This window comes from Mya arenaria, chromosome 3 (assembly GCF_026914265.1).
Source record: "Mya arenaria isolate MELC-2E11 chromosome 3, ASM2691426v1".
NCBI lineage: Eukaryota > Metazoa > Mollusca > Bivalvia > Myida > Myidae > Mya > Mya arenaria.
Window position 1 is genome coordinate 13,483,675 of NC_069124.1, and position 19,719 is coordinate 13,503,393.

The 19,719-nt window shown below is 33.5% G+C and overlaps 2 protein-coding genes across 3 annotated transcripts; both read right to left on the minus strand.

The window, feature by feature from the left end:
* On the minus strand, positions 1–6,300 carry LOC128228225 (sulfotransferase 1C2A-like). The gene is made up of 7 exons (XM_052939394.1): positions 5,873–6,300; positions 5,335–5,463; positions 2,977–3,074; positions 2,681–2,810; positions 1,676–1,770; positions 1,088–1,271; positions 1–575 (listed from the first exon to the last, which is right to left on the minus strand). The coding sequence occupies exons 1-7, from the start codon at positions 6,015–6,017 to the stop codon at positions 469–471; spliced, it is 888 nt and encodes a 295-aa protein (XP_052795354.1). The 5' UTR covers positions 6,018–6,300; the 3' UTR covers positions 1–468.
* Positions 6,301–13,161: 6,861 nt separating this feature from the next.
* LOC128226759 (neurotrypsin-like) lies at positions 13,162–19,107 on the minus strand. 2 transcript variants are annotated; one of them, XM_052936794.1, is made up of 7 exons: positions 18,676–19,106; positions 16,697–16,861; positions 16,182–16,334; positions 15,114–15,422; positions 14,639–14,824; positions 14,273–14,407; positions 13,162–13,674 (listed from the first exon to the last, which is right to left on the minus strand). In XM_052936794.1, the coding sequence occupies exons 1-7, from the start codon at positions 18,764–18,766 to the stop codon at positions 13,208–13,210; spliced, it is 1,506 nt and encodes a 501-aa protein (XP_052792754.1). In that variant the 5' UTR covers positions 18,767–19,106; the 3' UTR covers positions 13,162–13,207. The 2 variants fall into 2 exon arrangements, with proteins under 2 accessions (XP_052792754.1, XP_052792755.1); XM_052936795.1 differs by lacking the exon at positions 13,162–13,674 and adding an exon at positions 13,778–13,860 and having other exon boundaries at positions 18,676–19,107.
* Between the last annotated feature and the right edge of the window lie 612 nt (positions 19,108–19,719).

Below are 19,719 nucleotides of genomic sequence, written 5' to 3' on the forward strand. Positions count from 1 at the left end.
AACAATATGATATGGATTTAATATGAATAAATAAAACTGCACGTTTGAATACTAGTAAACGATATTACGGATGCTAATAAAAGATGTATCACTCTTACTTTATCACTAAAACCGTATTATATAAGTGCGACCCTTTACTGTATATCAGGCCATGAACATTGTGATTTAAAACAGTAGGCATGTTACTGAGCTGGTCGCTGTAGTTTCCATTTTTTCATATGACAATTAAAATTCGAGTCCAGTTCCATCCAAGGGTTTCATCATATCATGTTCTGAATTTGTTCCTGATTGTTCATTGTATTTTTGACAATTCAAACTCGAGTACCGTTCCATCAAGAGGTTTCATCGTGACTTCTATCAGAAATTGTCTGTATTTTCATTATATTTTGTCTTTCAAACAAGAATCCCGTTCCATCTAGAGGTTTCATCATGTCATATATCTGAATTTGTCCTATCGTTTCCATTGTTTTATGAAAATTCATACTTAAGTCCTGTTCCATCCAGTGGTTTCATCATGTCGTCTATCTGTTCACTCATCTGCGGAGTTAAAACATTTCGCCAAACACCAGGTTCTCCTATTAAAACGACACAACAATTAATATTATGTTAGGCAAAATACCGTGATCAAAATATTTGCTCTACACTATTGAAATATTGTTTTTAGTTTCAGAACAAAATAATAGTAGTCTGTTTGGTGTTTTCAATGCTTCATCGATTTTGGTTTAAGACGAGACACAGCTGTATCCTCATTTTATTGACAAATTTAAGATACCTGATTAACAGGTTTAGTTAAAACATTATCCAAGAATCCGATATTACTATAAGAATTACATATAAAGTAAGCGTGTCCATTTTGCCATTCAAGATAATACGTCTGGAATAGAACTTAATTGACTAAAAACTACACTGTGATACTATTAAGTACATACAGAGATAAGGTCATATGGCCATCCGACAAACCCAACACTTAAATTAACCTTACAAAGATAAACGCACGAACAATATTAGTTGTGCGTCGTCAAATAAATATGACGTCACAAACAAAGATTTGAAAATAACAGAGTACATACTAATTTGAATTATTTACCTTTATTTATAAATGCTCCCACTTCTTGGCGAATCGACATATTCTTTGCCTTGTAGGAAAAGTTTACCATCGGATTGTCCCTCATATTGTTCACGTGGCAATGTTTGCATATTTTTGTGACGTCATCTTCCACTAACGTTCGTCCCAGAAATGTTGCTATTGTTCGAATGACCGTCGGCATATCCTGTTGTTGTAAAGATGTTTAAATTGTAGCTACATTTTGTATTCTGAAAGCTATATACATATACTAGTTAAAAAAAGGAATGCATGACAATAAATATATCTAAAACTGTCTGACATCACTTAAAAATTCCTTTAAAATATCCATTTTAAAAAGGAATACTTAACAGGTTCCAGTTTTCAAAATGAACATCAATTCAAACGTCGTTATTTGAACCTATAACAAAGTGTTTTTGGTCCCCTCAATAAGGTGTATTCACTAGTAAATTCAATATCTTAATTATCATTATAACTAAGTAGTATGCGAAAACAAAATTAATACTATAGACTTTATAATACATAGTGTGCATTGCCGTCTGTGCCAAGAACTAAAAATAATAGTCAGGCTTGCATAAGGAATGTTATTACCTTAACAATGTCTTCAAATTTGAGAAAGAGCACATTTTCGTCATCGCGTTTTTTCCAGTAGCCAATGATATGGTCGGTCCATAATCCGTATAGGTCTGAAGCGAGTAATTGCAGTATACTATTTTCAATCAATTTTGCAACTGGAACGAAAACATTATAATGCAATATAAAAAAAATAAAAGAATTATCTATAATTCGCATATTATTTGGGAGTAATGTTATGGACCACACGGACAAATCCAGTAGAAAAAGCCTTGTGCAATCTTGTTTCCCGCATCTGTATGAAACGCCAACCGAACGCCTGCTGGATTCATGTGGAACAAGAGACAAAATCCATAGAAATGTCTGTTGAATGTCTGTTGTTATCATGTATCTAGTACAAGGATCAAACGTCAGCGAAAAGCCTGTCGTGACCTTTTATCCGTCTTGAGGACCAAATGCCAGATCAAATCCTGTAGCGATTTTTTTTCTGGCAAAACGAGCAAAAGTCAGTAAAACGACGTGTACGCTACCCAAACGCCTGTGGTAATCTCATTTCTGACACGAATAAAACACAAGTAAAACTCTTGTTACGCCAGCCAAAAGTGGCGATTTTAATTCGGCTATTAAGAGCAAACGCCAGTAATGCAATAGTAACACCATCCAAACGGCTGTTGTAATCTTGTTTTTTGCACAGGGATCAAATGCCAGTAATATTGTTTCTTGCATTAGATTCAAACACCAGTAAATGCCTGTAACGACTGCCAAAACCGTTTGGTGGTCCTGTTTGTGGCACAAGGACCAAACGCCAGTACGGCGGTAACGACAGCCCATAGCATGTTGTAATTGTTTCTTGGCACAAGGATTATATGCCAAACATATTATATGACATGCAGTAACAATACAGATACAAGGCAGCTCATATTACATAATTATGTTGGACAAGATAAATTGTAAAAATGCTTTAAATGTTAGAAATGATATTCAGGTTAATTTTTGTGTAGACTATTCTAAAGCTAAATTGACCTTTGCCTTTCACGAAGTTTTCAAAGAATGTGTTTAAGGTTTCTTTAGAAGTGTCAAGTTGGTCATCCCACAGCATAATCCGGTAGTAGGACTGAAATACGTCCTTGGCGTTTCGAGATACGTATATAATCTGAAAATGCGAAAATGTTCATGTAATTATAAGTTGTTATATGGTTCATATGACTATTTATGTGAATTAATACTAATAGTGTCGTACATTTATAAGTATATGCATATATTCATAGTGAGTAGATCAGCCAGTAGAGACAATACTAATCAACTAATTGTTCTCATACCCTTCCCTTGCCATCTTTCAACTGACTTGGCAGGAAATCGTATGGAAGATGACATTTTACAAATCTTGGTCTGATCTGTTCTTCAATGGCATCAACACCTGGAAAACAAGTATCGCAATGAAATAAAATATAGAATATCCAAATATTGGAAAGCGTTTACTTTTTTGCGCTGCAAACTAAATAATGAAGATATCAACTTTAAGTGCTACCTTCAAAAATAAGGGAAAGCTTTCCCCTTAATCCAGACTAAACTAATCAATTTTGAACCAGTTCATATTGCCAAAAGTAATTATCAGATATTTAAAGAAATGTGTTTAGATAAAGATATTTTTGAAAGAAAACCCCATAACTTATCGTTTATTCAAAGAATGTTGTTGTTTTGAATTTGAAGCTAAGTGTTTGTTCATTTGCGTTCGTACAAAACAAAATAAAACAAGAGTTGCTTGAATGTATATATTCGATGTTATACAATTAATCAAATATATTTTTATATCTGTATGGCTTTTTAGTACTTCCCGGAAAATTTACTCGACAAACAACAATTTTTCTTTACCCCAGCCCGCCAAAACATATGTCAACAACCAAGCTTGTTCTTCACTCTTTATCCGGAAAACGACCCGTCTTCAAGCGAATCAGTTTGATCTCTGACAATGTGTTGTGACTGTCTACCAAAGTATCATAAAACAAACTCATACAACTGTAAAACTGTTTTAATCCAATGTTTATTGCTATCGACCTTTCCAAATTTTTGTTCAGTTAATGGCGAGCTTTGTTATTTTGTTCATGACGTCATGCCCTATTTAATTTAAAAATACTTTCGTGTATTAACTGTTAAAAGAAACAAAGATGCATAATACAATTTCACAGATGAATATTCATAAAATGTTACACTTAACCAAGAGTAAATGTCAAACTATACAAAATTTCTGAGGACAATTTCTCAATGGGCCGGAAAAAGAATTGACAGCTAAGTCATCAGCTGTCAAAACTTTGCATGATGGGCGTCTCACGGGTAGCGGCGTTCAAAATACAGAAAAGGGTGATTTCTTTTTTTAAATACCAATAAAACTTATATAAATTTGATACAAAATAAACACGAATTTGAGATATTATTTATAACCTAACTCATTTAACGTTGAAATGTAGGTCAAAGTCTCTTTAATACACTTCTCTTGTCATAGTGCGAAGTTTTTAAATTGTGTTCATCCACAGGAAAGAAAATAGCCCGATATCAAAACTTTTAATTAACAATAAAAGACATAAATCATGTCTCATTTATCAACCGATTTTCAAAGGTTTCACTTTATAAAAACAAAAATACATATTTAAATCAAGCGAATCAATAATAAGAGCAATATTAATGTCATAACTGCGTGACGTCATTAGTAATCACGCAAGTGTGTACATGTTATTTGGCGGTTGAAGTTTAAAAAGAACATAGGTCAGCAAGTCGCTTTTAATAGTCCGAAATCGTTTTGTAGATGGTCGATTACTGCATGGATTTTTGTCTTTTTGATGGATGTGCTCAAGGACATTATATCCGTGATTTGGAGCACCATAAATGTTGTAAAATCCACAAGAAAAAGTGGTATTCTATGTGAAATCAGTGACAGTGGATGCCCTTGAGCCTTGCTGGCGAACTGCCTAGAATGGGCATTTTGCAAGGAAGTAGCCGGGGTATTTTCATTGGAGTACAGGATGCTGGACATTTCCTTGTGTCATTTTGGATTTATGAGATTATAGTTGTTTATAGATGCAATGTTCTTGTGTACCGATGTTTGCATAATCTGGTTCGCAGGAACATTGCTGTCATTTAATTTAGGACGAGAATTTTTCTGGCGCTGTGATCATGGAGGTGTTTGTTTGGATTAAGCCCAGTTTTTTTTCGCCATTCGTTTCATCGTGGTATTGAGTTTGTTGACACGACATGATTTCTTTTGAAACATAGTTTCTAATGTGTGTTTACATTTTTTTTACTGCGCGTATGAATACATTCTGTGGAACGGTTACTTAATTTGCATAGTTATTACACTAGTTATATATGAACATTATTGCATGGGGTTGTATCACTCTTGCGCCGTAAGTTATGTTATAAAATACGATCTGACACTGAAATCAACAAATGCCCTCTATAATATGCTAGACTACTCAAAGCAAATAACTGTAATATGGTAGTACCATCTTGAACTTACCAAGGTTTTTTTTAATTTCTAACTACCGCCTTCTCACTGTAGTTTTCATTTCATTATTCATTCTTTTTGCTAGATTATTTAAAATTGTGTATTAATTTTAAAACATATTTGATCCTTTCTCTAAATTATTATAAATAATGACTATTTATTTCTTATAAACCCTCACCTTTTACTTTCTGTAAGCGGTCATCTTTGGCATCAATCCAAGGCACTCTGTCCTCGAGGTAAACGGAGTTTGCACGGCCAAAATCGAGTGTCTGTATAAGGTATGTCATTTCCTGTGTCAAGGTATTTCCTGGTTTCAAAACATGGTTTAGTTTGGCAGTTGATCATGGTTAGCATATTAAAACAATCAATATGACACAAAATAGATGCATGGATTTTATGAAGGCATTCTATAAATATGTTACCAGAATGATAATTTGAGCTCCTGTCTATACACGTAATTTCAGAATTAATATTAAAGGAATATAAGTGGAGATAATTAATCTATTTTCCGCGCTTTATTTTATTTTTATATCTTTATCTTTATTCATTTTTGTTGAAAAACCGTGATGATTTATGGAGTATTCTAGCAGCAGATAAAGCCGACCCAATAATACTATATTATGTCAGTACAGGTATTTATTTACCTTTGCTTAAGTTTAAGTCAATCCTTAATATTTAAGTAATTATCCAACACATTGAACCTCAGTAGAACTCACCGGATCTAGGGTATCCACAAAGCCAGATGTCATCGTCAAATGTGTCCATGGCTTCAATTCGGTCAATTTCACATTCAAACAAAGGAATTCCCTTATGAACCATTTGCTTGAACACAATTCGAGGAGCCGATATTTCTTCAGCCATTGTTAAACAGCTAAAGCTTCCATTAACAATCACGTATCACCAATTATTATGAACTTTGCACATTTACATCGAAAAAATCAACAACTCGAAACCACAGGATGATAAGAATCAAGCTTAATCTCCACACACGCTACACTGTATAATTTGAACGTGATTTCGCATGTGTTTTGCATTACTAATCTCCGCTGATGGCAGTACAGCTCGGTGAAATTATGTGCAGCAGCTTACGTTTAAGTAGCAGACGGCCATATTTTGTATTGATGTTATTGAATAAAATATCATATTTGTTTAGTGTGCTCGGCAGTTTATGCATATAACATGACATTATAAAATAAGTGAGCGCACATTATATGGTTTAAATAATAATAAAACAACAACATATATTGATATATGAAAGATCCAGATGTTATTTCCGTTATATTCACACTATACAAATGTTTTTAACAGAGGTTTCAGCTCAGAAACAACCTTTAACAACTTAAATAGTTCAAATTTGACGAGTTCACTTGTTAATATCAGAATTCACAAATGGATCATATGGATTGAATATTGAATTACGGCTCTTGAACACCTCTTATATCCTTACTAGGTAACTTAGATACAAACAAGCAAAGAAACATTGAAAAGCTCACAACTCTGTTAAGTAAATGTGTGTATATGCCATGTAAAGGACCCGTTTAAGATACGCCTAAATCTGAATACATAAAGTTAAACCTTTCTTCTAGGTATTATGAATTTACTTTACAAACAATAATAAAGCTCACTTTATAAACAAACACTAACAACACATTCATATCATATTAAAAGCCAAAACGGTGATAGGAGCGCGATTTACCAAACGGCATTTAAGTTTCAACAATACAATGATCACCATTCAGATACCATTTCCAAACGAATATGCAAGAACATTTCCAAAGCAACTTATATGAACACGTATTTCAAATACCAAATAGACGTAGATCCAGCATGTTATTCTTTCTGCAGTAATATGTGTTTATGTGATATCATCATTCTTTCCATTATATTAACAATATACACATTTCTTAAGTATAATACTTAGCTAAGTAAGAACTTTAGAAATTCCGAGAAACTAGGACCAGGACCTTATTGAAGATAAAGTTAACTTTATGATACACTTTGAATCGGCTTTGATGAGTTCATTTGTAAATATAAGAAAATTCACGAACGGAACAAATAGATTAAATGTTGACTTATGGCTGTTGAACAAATCTTGTATCCTAAATAGCTGATAGGTATAACGAACAGCTTTCTTCAAGTCAAGTATTATGGATAATTTACCTTATATACACACAAGCAAAAGAAATATTCAAATGCTGAAAACTTCTTCAATATTGATATAATAAAACTACTGAAACAAGCTCAGTAGCAAAACGTTGAAACATAAATTCCATTTAATGGCACAAGGTAAACGCCAAAGACATAGAACACAAAAAAACACCAGAAACATGGAACAACAACACAAAACTCTACAAACAACACAGTGCATAATACATGTATACTATATTAAAATCTAGGTAAGTTTATCAAGGATTGTTAGGTACCGAAGTTAAGTAAATGTGTCTAAATGCTATGTATCGGACCCGTTTCAGTATGTGCCAAAATATTCGCTTTAATCTTAAGTTTTAAAGTTATACCGTTGAATCTTTCTATAAACTTTACGAACAAAGAGTAATAACTTAAGAAAAAATCATCATCAGATAGCGTTCCCAAGAGAAAATGCACAGAACTCTACAAAAGCATCTGATGTGAACAAGTATTTCTAATACCAATACACGCGTAGATCCAGCAATGAAACGTTTTGCTTCTTCTGCAGTAGGCTGTGTTTACGTGACATCAATTATGCGTTTCAAACCACATTGTCAACAGAATTATATGCTTGTATTTGATATAATGATGAAGCGTTATTTTGAATAATTATACGCCTTTAAATCGTTTTAGTAAAAACATTTTGTTACAATGATCATACGAAAACGTAGCATACGAGTTGTTTGTATGTAAAGCTGAAATATTTCGTTGCGTGGTTTCAAGTGTTAATAAATTGTGTCGATTAAGAATGGAAATTTGACTTAAATTTTAAATAAAAGCCACTTCAATGGCCGTTCTAATGCACAGTAATACTAATGAATTATAATTTTGAACATGAACGAATTCTAAAGATTCCAATTGTTATGATTGAATGGAATTACACAAGCACATTCGGAAAAGGTATCTTTGTATTTTTACTTGGTATGTGTGGATCTGTCAGAATTGTCCGGGTAACGCTGGTTACACGGTAACGTAAAAATATATATTAGGATTTTTTCAATATATTTCGTTCACTTCGATAAAAGAATAGCTGTACATTATAACTCAATTTAAATTAAAGAACCCATTTTAATGTTTCTTGGTTGAAATTTAGACAAATATTTTATTGAATGTAGTGTCCCATATTCAAAGCCACACCATCTAAGTTTTTGAAAATCTTACAAGTAGAGCATACTCATAGGTTTGTTTAAAAAAAATCTTTTCTTGAAATTTAATAATATGGTTTATTTTGCTACATCATTAAGATTGTATTTTGTTTGCAACTCAATGCAGCATGCTTATTTTCTTTTTGAACACACGCCATTGAAATAAAGCGTGTTTTTTTCCATCTCAGACCAGTGACCGGCTACAATCTTTATAGATTTTGAAGCTAAGTAATTTAAAACATAACATGTTGGATCTACTTGATGTACGTTTTTTTATTTACATTTTCAGCGCATTGCTTGTATAAGGGATGTGGTAACTTCATCGAATGCAAAATAATTATTTTCAAATTTTTATCCCTTATTTAATAAAAACCTAACATTTTTTATAACGTTGTTTAATGTATAGTACAGACTTGGAATTTACTTTCCGTATATTGTGTTGAGAGTCGTGAATCATTAGAAATCAGTGTTATTTCACATGCAAATTGGTTAAATGACTTAAAAATCTAAAGGAAAATTAATTGGTGGTTTCTTGCCTACATGTGCCTACATGTGTCTAATGTTCTTAATTTCAATACACGATGACAAATAGCGTAGTATTGAAGAACATAGTTATGCTTGATAAATTTCAAAAACCAAAATATTCACGGCGGGGAATCCACGTGACCAAATGGTTGGTTTCAGTGCAATACGGCGTCACCAAAACGCTCGACTCGAGCCGAAATTCAAGGTAATACATATAATAATAATAGTTTCTTCAATTTTAAACATAGCCTATCATATGCCCACCTACCTAGTGTGTATTAGCATATCCATGTTTCCCTTGAAACTTTAAGCGTTTTCGAGAACATTTCTGCAATGTGTCCAACATGTAAGCGTGTTGGCTAAAACGCTTATTGACAGGTCAGTTTCCCGAGTTTACGAAACGAAGGGTCATTTCAAAACAATCGATATCTCGATACATGAAGTTCCATTTTGATGAAAACTTGGAATTTTATACAAATGAAGTTTGTTTAGTACTTAAAATATCATGTCAAGACATTTAATTATACAACCTTCAACCGGAGAAATAATTCAATGTGAGAACTATGATAATGCTATTCATAAATGGCTAGAGTAGAACTGAATTTCTCAACTTCAGACTGGTTGCATGAATGTAGTGGATTGATGTTTTCAAAATGTGATAGTTTTGCTTTAATTTCTACAGCAATTCTAACACAATTTTCAAAGTAACCTTATGTTTAACAATCATGTTTTACTGCACCATTTTTCACAACTATCCAGTTATTTGGAGAGACATACTTCACAAGCAATGGTACAGACGTCTGTCGCTACCATGTCACAGCCCAGAGTTGCGCCAGTAGTGTCTACAGTAGGACCAGCGACTACATTAGTCACTGAAGAGCAAGACATGTCTGCAGTCACTACCGGTAGTAAATATGAACCAGATAAAGTTCCGACTATACAGCTTTACACGTAATAGATTATTTCATTTGTACAGATTCTTAAAAGTTAGTTCGATGATAATGAGCGATAAGAGGTGAAGATTAAGAAAAATGTACCGCCACCGTTTCGACAGGATATTATGACCATGAAGCAGTGGTTACCAGTGCCAAATTGTTATTTCCCACCAATTTTATTAACTCGCAACCATTTTTTACCTATTGAAAGAGATTACACCTAGATGTTTTCATGATTTCATGAAGTTGTAACTCCTTGTTTCCATATTCTGGATATTCCCAATAGATGTCTCTTTTTCGACTGATATATGACATGTTTCCAACATTGTGAAAAAAAAACAATATTGTATTAAAAGGCGAATGTCATTAAAGGGTCAAATATTTCCTTTGGAAAAAAATACTTGTTTTTATGACTGCTAATCACAATTTCAATGGTTTGCTGCTTAAATTGTTTGCCCATTCATTGGCAAATTTGTAAATGATCGTGATTGAAAGGACGCAATGTCATGATACAATGCTTCATGACGCCTTAAAATTGGGAAGGCCTGAGAGCCTTAAACAAGCCCTGTTTAATATTATGAAATCAAAAATTGTAAATGATAAATATCATAAAAGCAAAGATGTTTATACAAAATATAAAATTAAGAAAATCACATGGTCATTTTTTCTTTTGTGGCTGCCCGAAATTCAAAACAAAAAATATCGACTGATTAATAAAGACTTCGGAAGGCATGAATATTTTGAATATTGCTCAATACTAGTGATGGGCCGATAATCGCCGATAATCGATTATATCGGCAGACAATCGTAACTCGGCGATCGGCGACCTCATCGTTCCATAATTGAATAATCGAAAAAAAAGTTTTCTTGAAACTAGTAAATTTCCAACTTTATTTAGCGCAGTAACTTAATGCTAAGGGAAGTAACCGCCACTTTGAGTTTTATCAGTACTTTCATTTAGTTTTTCTTTGCGTTCAAATCGCTAATGATGGCAGACGGTCAGGGGAACATCGATCTCAAAATATTTGATTACCCTGGTAATCGGTCGTATAGGTGCTGGAAAAGTGCAAAATATTCCAGCGAAATGGTTAGGGTCATTCAAGCCCAGATTCTTACGAAACTAGGCTAGATCGACCCCAGCTGTGCTCACATATTGAAATGAACGTCAAGATCAGTCGATGTAAAAACAAGAAATATTTGAAGAACGGAAATGTTTGCCGTCCAACTCCGAAAATACAGGAGAAAAGTTTTGCTATTATTTCCAACAACACATACTTAATATTTTCACATCAATTGCAAAATGATGCACACCGCATCAAGTAAGTTATCTTAACATTTTATCCATGTAAAGGCATATTAAATATTTGTGAACCAGCTTAACATTCAATAACCTGCTATATTGAACATTTCATTAAAATATCTTAATTACATCAAACATTCACATAAAGGTAAATTAGTTAATTACAAACGATACCAAAAAAGGTTTCAAAAATAGAATGCATCGAGCCGGAATCCCCGGTATTTGCAGATAAAACCGGACCCACCACACCATAGAGACAGGTTATTGAAGAAGGTTTTATGAAATGTACAAACAATTTAAAACAATTTGTAATTTAGGGAGAGTTTGTAAGTTTTAAGCAAAAGTATTTACATTCATCGCATTTGTGTAAAAGATTGACCCCCTTTGTTAAAATGAACTCAACGAGAATTTACCGGAAAGAAAATTGAGATTTACTTGACTTTTACCACAAAATGAAACAAAATACGTAGTTACCGGAAGTAACATTAGCGGCATCGATTTTGGATAACCACTATCAATTGTCGCCGACATAGCATTGTCAGCGACGATTTATCTAATGTACTCGATAATCGTTTCATCACTAGTCTTTACCATTTATAGCATTTATCATGCATTTCATATCAGTCAATGAGGAGATATTTGATAAGGGTCTCCACCATGGCTTTAACTATGCATTTTTATATAGACCAATGAGGAGATAATGGTTTTTAGGCGTTTCCACCATTCATGTCAATTAACATGGAATTAGTATTTATTTATCTGATTAGGTGATATTGGTTGTGTGTCTTCACCATTGCAGTTCATATCACAGAATGAGGAGGTATTATCTATGTGTCTCCACTATCAATTGCTTTTTCCATACAATTCATATTATCGAATGATTGGTTGTGATTATAACAAACATGTATGTACAGCCATGTCAACACTTTCCACGATTAACATGATTTGCTTATGCTTATATGTATATATTGTTTTATACGTTTTAGTTCCGTTGTAAACTTACATATTTCGGGTTTATTGCTATTTTGCTTAATATTATTATTTTGTGCTTGCTTTACATATCAGTTTATATAATTACATATTAGCTGTTATCAAATATATGATTTTCATATCTGCCAATATTGTCGGTTTTACATCACAGTTTTACTGTTCTGTTAGTTTCCAATTGTACATACTTTTATATCCATAAATCATACTACTCCGTCATTCTGCAATGCAACAAAGTCATATAACTCTTGTCATTATTTAATGCTACTTTGATTGGACTTGGTTTGGGAATATTATATACGTCCAACTTTATGGGACTTTTACTTATTATTCATCTCATATTCAAATTGACTGTTTAAGACTATTACATATTTATGAAAACATATCCTATTTGAGTATAATAAACAACATCAAAATTAAAATCCTAACAAACTTAACAAACTACACCAATAAAAGGTCATATAGGCCAGTTTGAGAACTGTATTAATTTGAAATTTACAACTTATTAACTCTTGATTTTTTTATCGTTATTTATACTGCCTGTTAAATTTCAAACGTTTAATGAATTGTCATATTAATGTTGTACTGCTCTTGTCTACATATAACTGTATTTATTTGACATTTACTGTTAATGATGACATATGGCTGCTTTGGTGTTTGTACTATCATGTGTTCTATATTGTTAACTTTATCTGTAACGGTATTATTTGACATTCTGTATTTATAACCAGTATATACTTATATAAATCCGTTTGTGTAATTAGTCTACATGCGTACAGATACTGAGCTTATGGTAGATTGTGTTAAACTATAGTTTAACTCCTGTTGATAACAAACACTTGACATGCTTTTACGTGCCCAGTCGCATTTTAGTGACGCACGGTCCAATGCAAACCATACATTAATGCATGAAAACAACTCAAAAATTCTAATACGAATGTTTTCTATTATAATCGATAACAATACTGGATATTAAAGGAAGCATTTCACAACGAGACGTCGTTTTCCAGCCCAACACGAGAGTTCGTTTAAAAACGCATACCCTCGGTTGTATGATCGTGTTCTATAACAAGAACTGCTTTCACAACCGTCCAGAGTAATCGATATCCAATCCTCAGGGAAATCATACCTTCCTTCTAAAATCCTAAAGGTGCACTCCGCTAGGCTGCTCTCATTTCCTTTACACTTTATCTTGGTTATAAACATATCCGACTTTCCAGGAAATAATTTCCTTGCAGTGAACTCATTCTCAGCATCAGTACCATTCAAAAGAAGGCCGCCGTTTCCATATCCAAGTTGTTTGCATACTATGGCTGCAAGTTTTTGTCGTTCTTCTGTAACAGAATCGCGTAGGCATATCGCACCCTCTTTATCATCTACGGTGAACACAACAAGCCCATTATCTTTGTCTGTTCCATTTACAAGGGCAAAAGAAAAACCTGTATTTAAAAATGATATGACGTTATTATTATGATGTGAAATAAAAATGAAATACTAGTAGATACTTGTTGTTGACTTTTACTAATCAGAAAGATAAAAATGTTTACAAATGTAAAACTAACATGTTGGTATGAGAAAGAAGACATCGGCCCCTTGTACCGTCGCGTGTAAACAAAAAACTGTAGCTGTGGAATGCAATAAAAATTTAAGTAGATGATTTTCATTTGTCAGAAGTTTAAATGTTTGCAACTGTAAAATAACCATAATAAACATGACAATAAGATAAAGAATACGCAAGCTTAACCTAACCTTAGCTTAAATACACAATGGTCCTAGCCAATGGTCCTAACCATACCGTAGCTTGGAACAATATTAAGTAAGCTTAACCTATTTTTTTAAATACCCGTTGCCTAGACATTAAATACCCGTATCCTAAAGTAACCTTAAATACTCGTACCAACAATACAGTTAAGTACCCATAGCCAAGAACAAAATAAACTACCCTTAGCCAGTCATATGCTTAAGAAGCCATGGCCTAAACTAAGCTTATATTCCCGTATCCAAAAGTACACAAAGCAGAAAATTAAGTTTAGGTACCCGTTTTGTTGTAACAGTAAACTGCAGGTAATCTGTTTTCATCGCAAGTTCCAACTGAGCCCCAATTGATTTTTCCACATTTCCCGAGATACTTCTCGGTTCCCTCGCAGGCAATATTTGCTAACCATGGAACTCCTAGTATATAATTGAAAGAAACAAACATTTCAAATGTGTTTTTTTATCTAAAATTTAAAAATATCGAGAGAGATTAACTCTAAACACTCTTTTATTTCTAAATTAATATTATCAAAACACAGTGTTATTTAAACAATATATAATCATTGATTACCAAGCTCAGAGATATATTTGGAACGGAAAACCATTCACCTCATCCGGGATTTGAATATAGTAAAATATTTGATATACCTAGAAGTGGGACTGTTGAATATTTCGTATGCCTTGAATGGAAGTACGCAGATCCACCTTTATATCCCATCTCCTTGCAAATAACTGTCGCTTCTGTATCGTCAAAACCATTAGCGCAGATAAAGCCCGAATTATCAAAATGTCTAGTGGTAACTTTTCCAGACTGATGTATCTTTAATTCAAATTCTGTAAAAAATGCTTTGAGAATTTCTTTGTTTATGAAAAACAAGTAGAAACAAATACATTTTGGGTATAGTACATATCAACTCACACAAAAAGCTGTATATCATTGGATTGCACTTCGAACAAACGTGATTAAAACTCTATGATTGATTTGACGAAAAGACACGAGTGCATTGTTTAAAACGAATCTAAAGACATGCGTCTGAAAAACAATTAAGAAAATTGTGCAAATAACAAACTTTTTTTAATCATCCAATGTAAGGAGAAAGCAAAAAGTAAATATTGAATAAACCTTCATTTTCAGGACTATTCGAACACGCTACAGAGGCGTAATGTTCACTGGTGCAGTTGGCAAAGTATTTAACATAATCGCATTCGAGTATACTTGACTCGATACCAGTACAATTGATATTGCTATAAACAATGCTGTAATCCATCCTTCCAAAAGCGGAGCAGCAAATGCTTTTCCCGTAGGTGAATCCAAGGGATCGACACACTGCTTGAGCAGCAAGATCATCAAAGCCTTCCGCACACACAAGGCGATAGTTATCCCTGTCCCATACTTGAATCGCGCCAAATGTCACGTTGGGTTGGAGACGGACTTGTAACGAAAATAGTGAAGTGTGTTCAAAATAATAATGAATACTAGTATATATTTTTAATAATTTATTATAATTTCAAATAAAAGCATATCGCGACCATTCAAACATATACATTTGTATTAATTCAAAACCCATGAAATCCTATTTTGTTGGAATTTCTTTTTAATTGCAAAGGGGTACTTTCTCAGACCCTGATTATCTACTTCCATTTAAGCGAACTAAAGAGATGCAATAGTAGCCTTAGCTTACGCAGAATAACATCCAGTTTATTCTATATAATTAAACAAATGCACATTTGACCGTACCGTTTTCTTTACTGAAAACATACTGCATGCAGTGGTCATAGTAATGTTGATTCATTAAAACGTCTCTGGCAGGGTATTGTAGACTGCTCTTACCTATTGCATTCAATAGTGTACTCCCACGGACGATTTAAAGAGGCATGGGTTTAAACGCACATATCAGATCACACCATTATTTAAGATGTCGGTCAAATTAGTGTTATATGATTCATTAAAAATAAACAACGGAAAATATAGGGAAAAGCCCAATAACCCAAAGAATAAGCAATGATCTGTTTAACCGCACATTTATCAAAACCGAACACACACTAAACCATATAAACATGACTGCGAGATACAACTAGTATAACACTATTTTTAAAATGTCGTCATTTGGTGAACGCTGTGATTAAAGTTAGTTAGAACTCTCGTAGGGCTTCCTTATGTTTCCAATGACGTATGTAGCAATTACTATACCTGTTTCATTTATACAATGCACTCTTGCTGCGATGCGATTGCGTCGGTAAAGGTTAAACAGAGGGGATGTTTCATTGAATTTGCAATTCCCGATGTGTTCTTCTGTTCCATTACATTGCACGTTTGATATCAAGTAAGGGTATAATGGATGTCCTGTTATAAAACGTATAATTGTTACAAAGACAAGTCCAGTTGCCTTAATTGTACAAATTTTATGTTTAAAAGCACAACAAAAATGTCCAAACAAACAAGTTACACAACGCATCAAGGCCACACACATTACACAAGATATCTTCATTCGTTAATGTTTGGGTTAAATCTATGTTTGATTCGATCGAGTGTGTCGATAACTCATTGTAATTGTTCATGCAATGGATTGTAAAGTAATTTTATAAAACTGCATTAAACAAGTAAACTGTCAACGTCTGTTCATATTCGTACGTACATAAATTGACTGTCCTTATCATAATAACGGCTATAGTCGTTGGTTACTTATACTTTATTTAACGGCGTACCTAGATCCCAGGGCCCGAGGGCGACTCCTGATTTATAACCCAGCTGTTTACACATGACTCGGGCGTCATTGTCATCCCAATCTTCAGGGTAGATAAAACCCTTTATTCCGTCTTTCTCCACATACACTATTGAAGGTGACAGATCAACAGGAAGGACCTTAATTCCTGCAGTGTAAAAATAATGCAATTAGAGACCAAATTCTTGTTTTTAAGTGTGCTACAAAAATGCGATGTAAAGTTTCATAATATACAAAGGCAGATCATATCATAGATTGAGGGGCTGGATAAAAATCATTGATTTTTCTTTTATATCGTAAACCCCCTAATAAACAAAATAAAGCTGCAAGACTATAAAATGTTAAGAACAATGTAGTGTTTGACTCAAATATGCACGCAAACAATTTCAAGTACGTATACACAACACAACTTTTCAATGTTGTCATCAATTAATTGTTTTACTTAAGAACGCCCTTGCTCATGAAAGGACCTTGCATAGTTACCTGGATTTGATTTGTCTAAAGACTGTATAGCTCATTATAATACTCATTTTACAATGATACATGTTATCTACTTGTAGTCATCATGTTAGTTCAAATTGTATCAACGACATGTCGCAGGCTTTAAATAGCACGTTTTATATGAAGCTTCCGGTGTCGATTTCTGTGTTTCAAATAGGGTCTATAGAGCAGGCAATAGAAAAAAAAACTTTGTCTTAGTTGACCGCCACAAACATAATCCACGTACTATATGGCAGGTATATACGATGATGAAGTCGCCGTAGTTCGCTTTTCCGTAGACACAATCAGCATTATTTGACTTGTGTATACTTAAACTGCTGTGCTTTTAACCGTTCCTGCTCTAAGTAGCTTTAAATTATTCATAATACAGTTGCATTTGTTCCAACAGGGACCATCACTTATTTCGTAACGCTTAAGTCATATGTGATTCATTAAAAGAGGTTTTAACCGGACTGCACAATTTTAAAATAAAACCACCTTGACGCATGTACAACTTGCTAGTTGAAATGGTTATTACATGTATAATATAACTGTGGTTGTTCTAACCGAACTGTTCCTGTTCAAAGATGTTTTGACTTGTTCATAATATAGTAGTAGTAGTTTTAGCCGGACTGCTCCTGATCAAAGTAATTTGGACTCATTTACAGAATAAAGGTAGTAGTTCTAACCGGATTGCTACTGATCTACGAAGATTTGACATAATACAGGTGTAAGCCTTCTAACCGGATTGTCCCTGATCTTAAAGGCATATACTTGTTCGTTCCTAACTACACCGGTCCTAGACGTTTTGGCCTCATGTATGATATAGTTGTTGTTCTTGTTCTAACTGGACTGCCCCGGTTCTCAGAATTTTCGACCCAATTATGATAAAGTAAATGTAGTCCTTACCGGACTGTCCCGGTACTAACGACTTTGACCTCATTTACGATATAGTTGTTGTAATTCTTACTGAACTGCCCGCGTTCTTTGAATTTTGCACCCATGTATGATATAGTAAATCTAGTCCTTACCGGACTGTCCCGGTACTAAACACTTTAACCTCATGTATGATATAGTTGTTGTAGTTCTTACTTAACTGCCTCAGTTTTAAGAATTGTAGACATCTGTATATTAAGGATAAAGTGATTTTATCCGGATTGTCCCTAATGTAAGAAGCTTGGTCTTATTTGGAATACAGTGGAAGTGGTTCAAACATGTATATTATAGTTCCAGTGGTTATAACATGACTCACCTTGGTTTTAGGACATAAGGCTGATGTAGCTTTTATAATTCTTGATGGACTGTCCCTACTATGAAAGTAATTTGACCATTTTAATGGTGTTTGTAATTGTTCTTCTTACTGGACTGTCGTTCACCTAAGAATCTTGGACACATACATATTATTTTACGTAATGGTGTAAGCCAGCCTGTCCATGTTAAAACTAATACTCCGGTTTGAGATAATTGGCAATAACAACTTACCTTTAGAAGAACCCATCACATCCATAGATCCTAACTGAACAAGTGCAACAAGAAGTGCTGACGTTGAAGCTAGAAGGTTCTGAAATATCATAATTCTTGTTTTGCTCTATCCACTTATAACAAAGATATTTTTGCGCTCGTGTTTGTGTTTCTGTATTAATCAACCACAACAATTGGAGAGTATAGACTTCGTTATTGTTCAAGATTATGATTTAAATAGAAAATGCTTTGTCAGTATAAATGGGCATTTAAATTGCCCTTGACGTTACTCGGCATGAAAATATTTAGTCAAATTTCCATTCTTTAACGACACAATTTCTTAACACCTAACACCACGCAACGAAATAGTTTAAGTTGTAATTACTAACACCTCGTATGCAATGTTTTCGTATGATAAGTGTTACAAAGTGTGTTCACTAAAACGATTAAATGGCCTATGATTAATCAAAATAAAATCATCAATTTAGTAAATATCACTTCAAATCATACAATCAGGTTGACATTGTGGTTTAAAACGCGTGATTAATGTCACGTAAACACATATAACTCCAGAAAACAACAACATGCTGGATTTACGCCTGTTTGGTATTTGAAATACTGGTTTATATAAGTTGCTTTTGTAATGTTTTGTGCATTCTCGTTTGGGAACGCTATCTATGGTGATCATTTTACTGTTAAATGCCATTTCGGTAGTCACTCTCCTCTCACCGATTTGGCTTTATATGATATGAATGTGTTGTTAGTCTTTTTTTTCTAATGTGAGCTTTAAGTAACTTCATTATTGTTTGTAAAGCGAATTTATAATACCTAGAAGAAAGGTTCAACTTTATAACTGAAAATGTAGGTGTATCTTTGGGATACTTCTTAAGCGAATCCTATACTAATCATTGTTAAAACACATTCTTCATTTCTTTAGAGGCAAAAGATAAGGTTAAAGCCATGCAGAAATTAGCCTTTATGCATTATATTTGAGAAATACATATTTAGTCATTGTCACTGATATTATTTGTTCATATGACCGAGAAAAAATGTTAAAAAAGTACT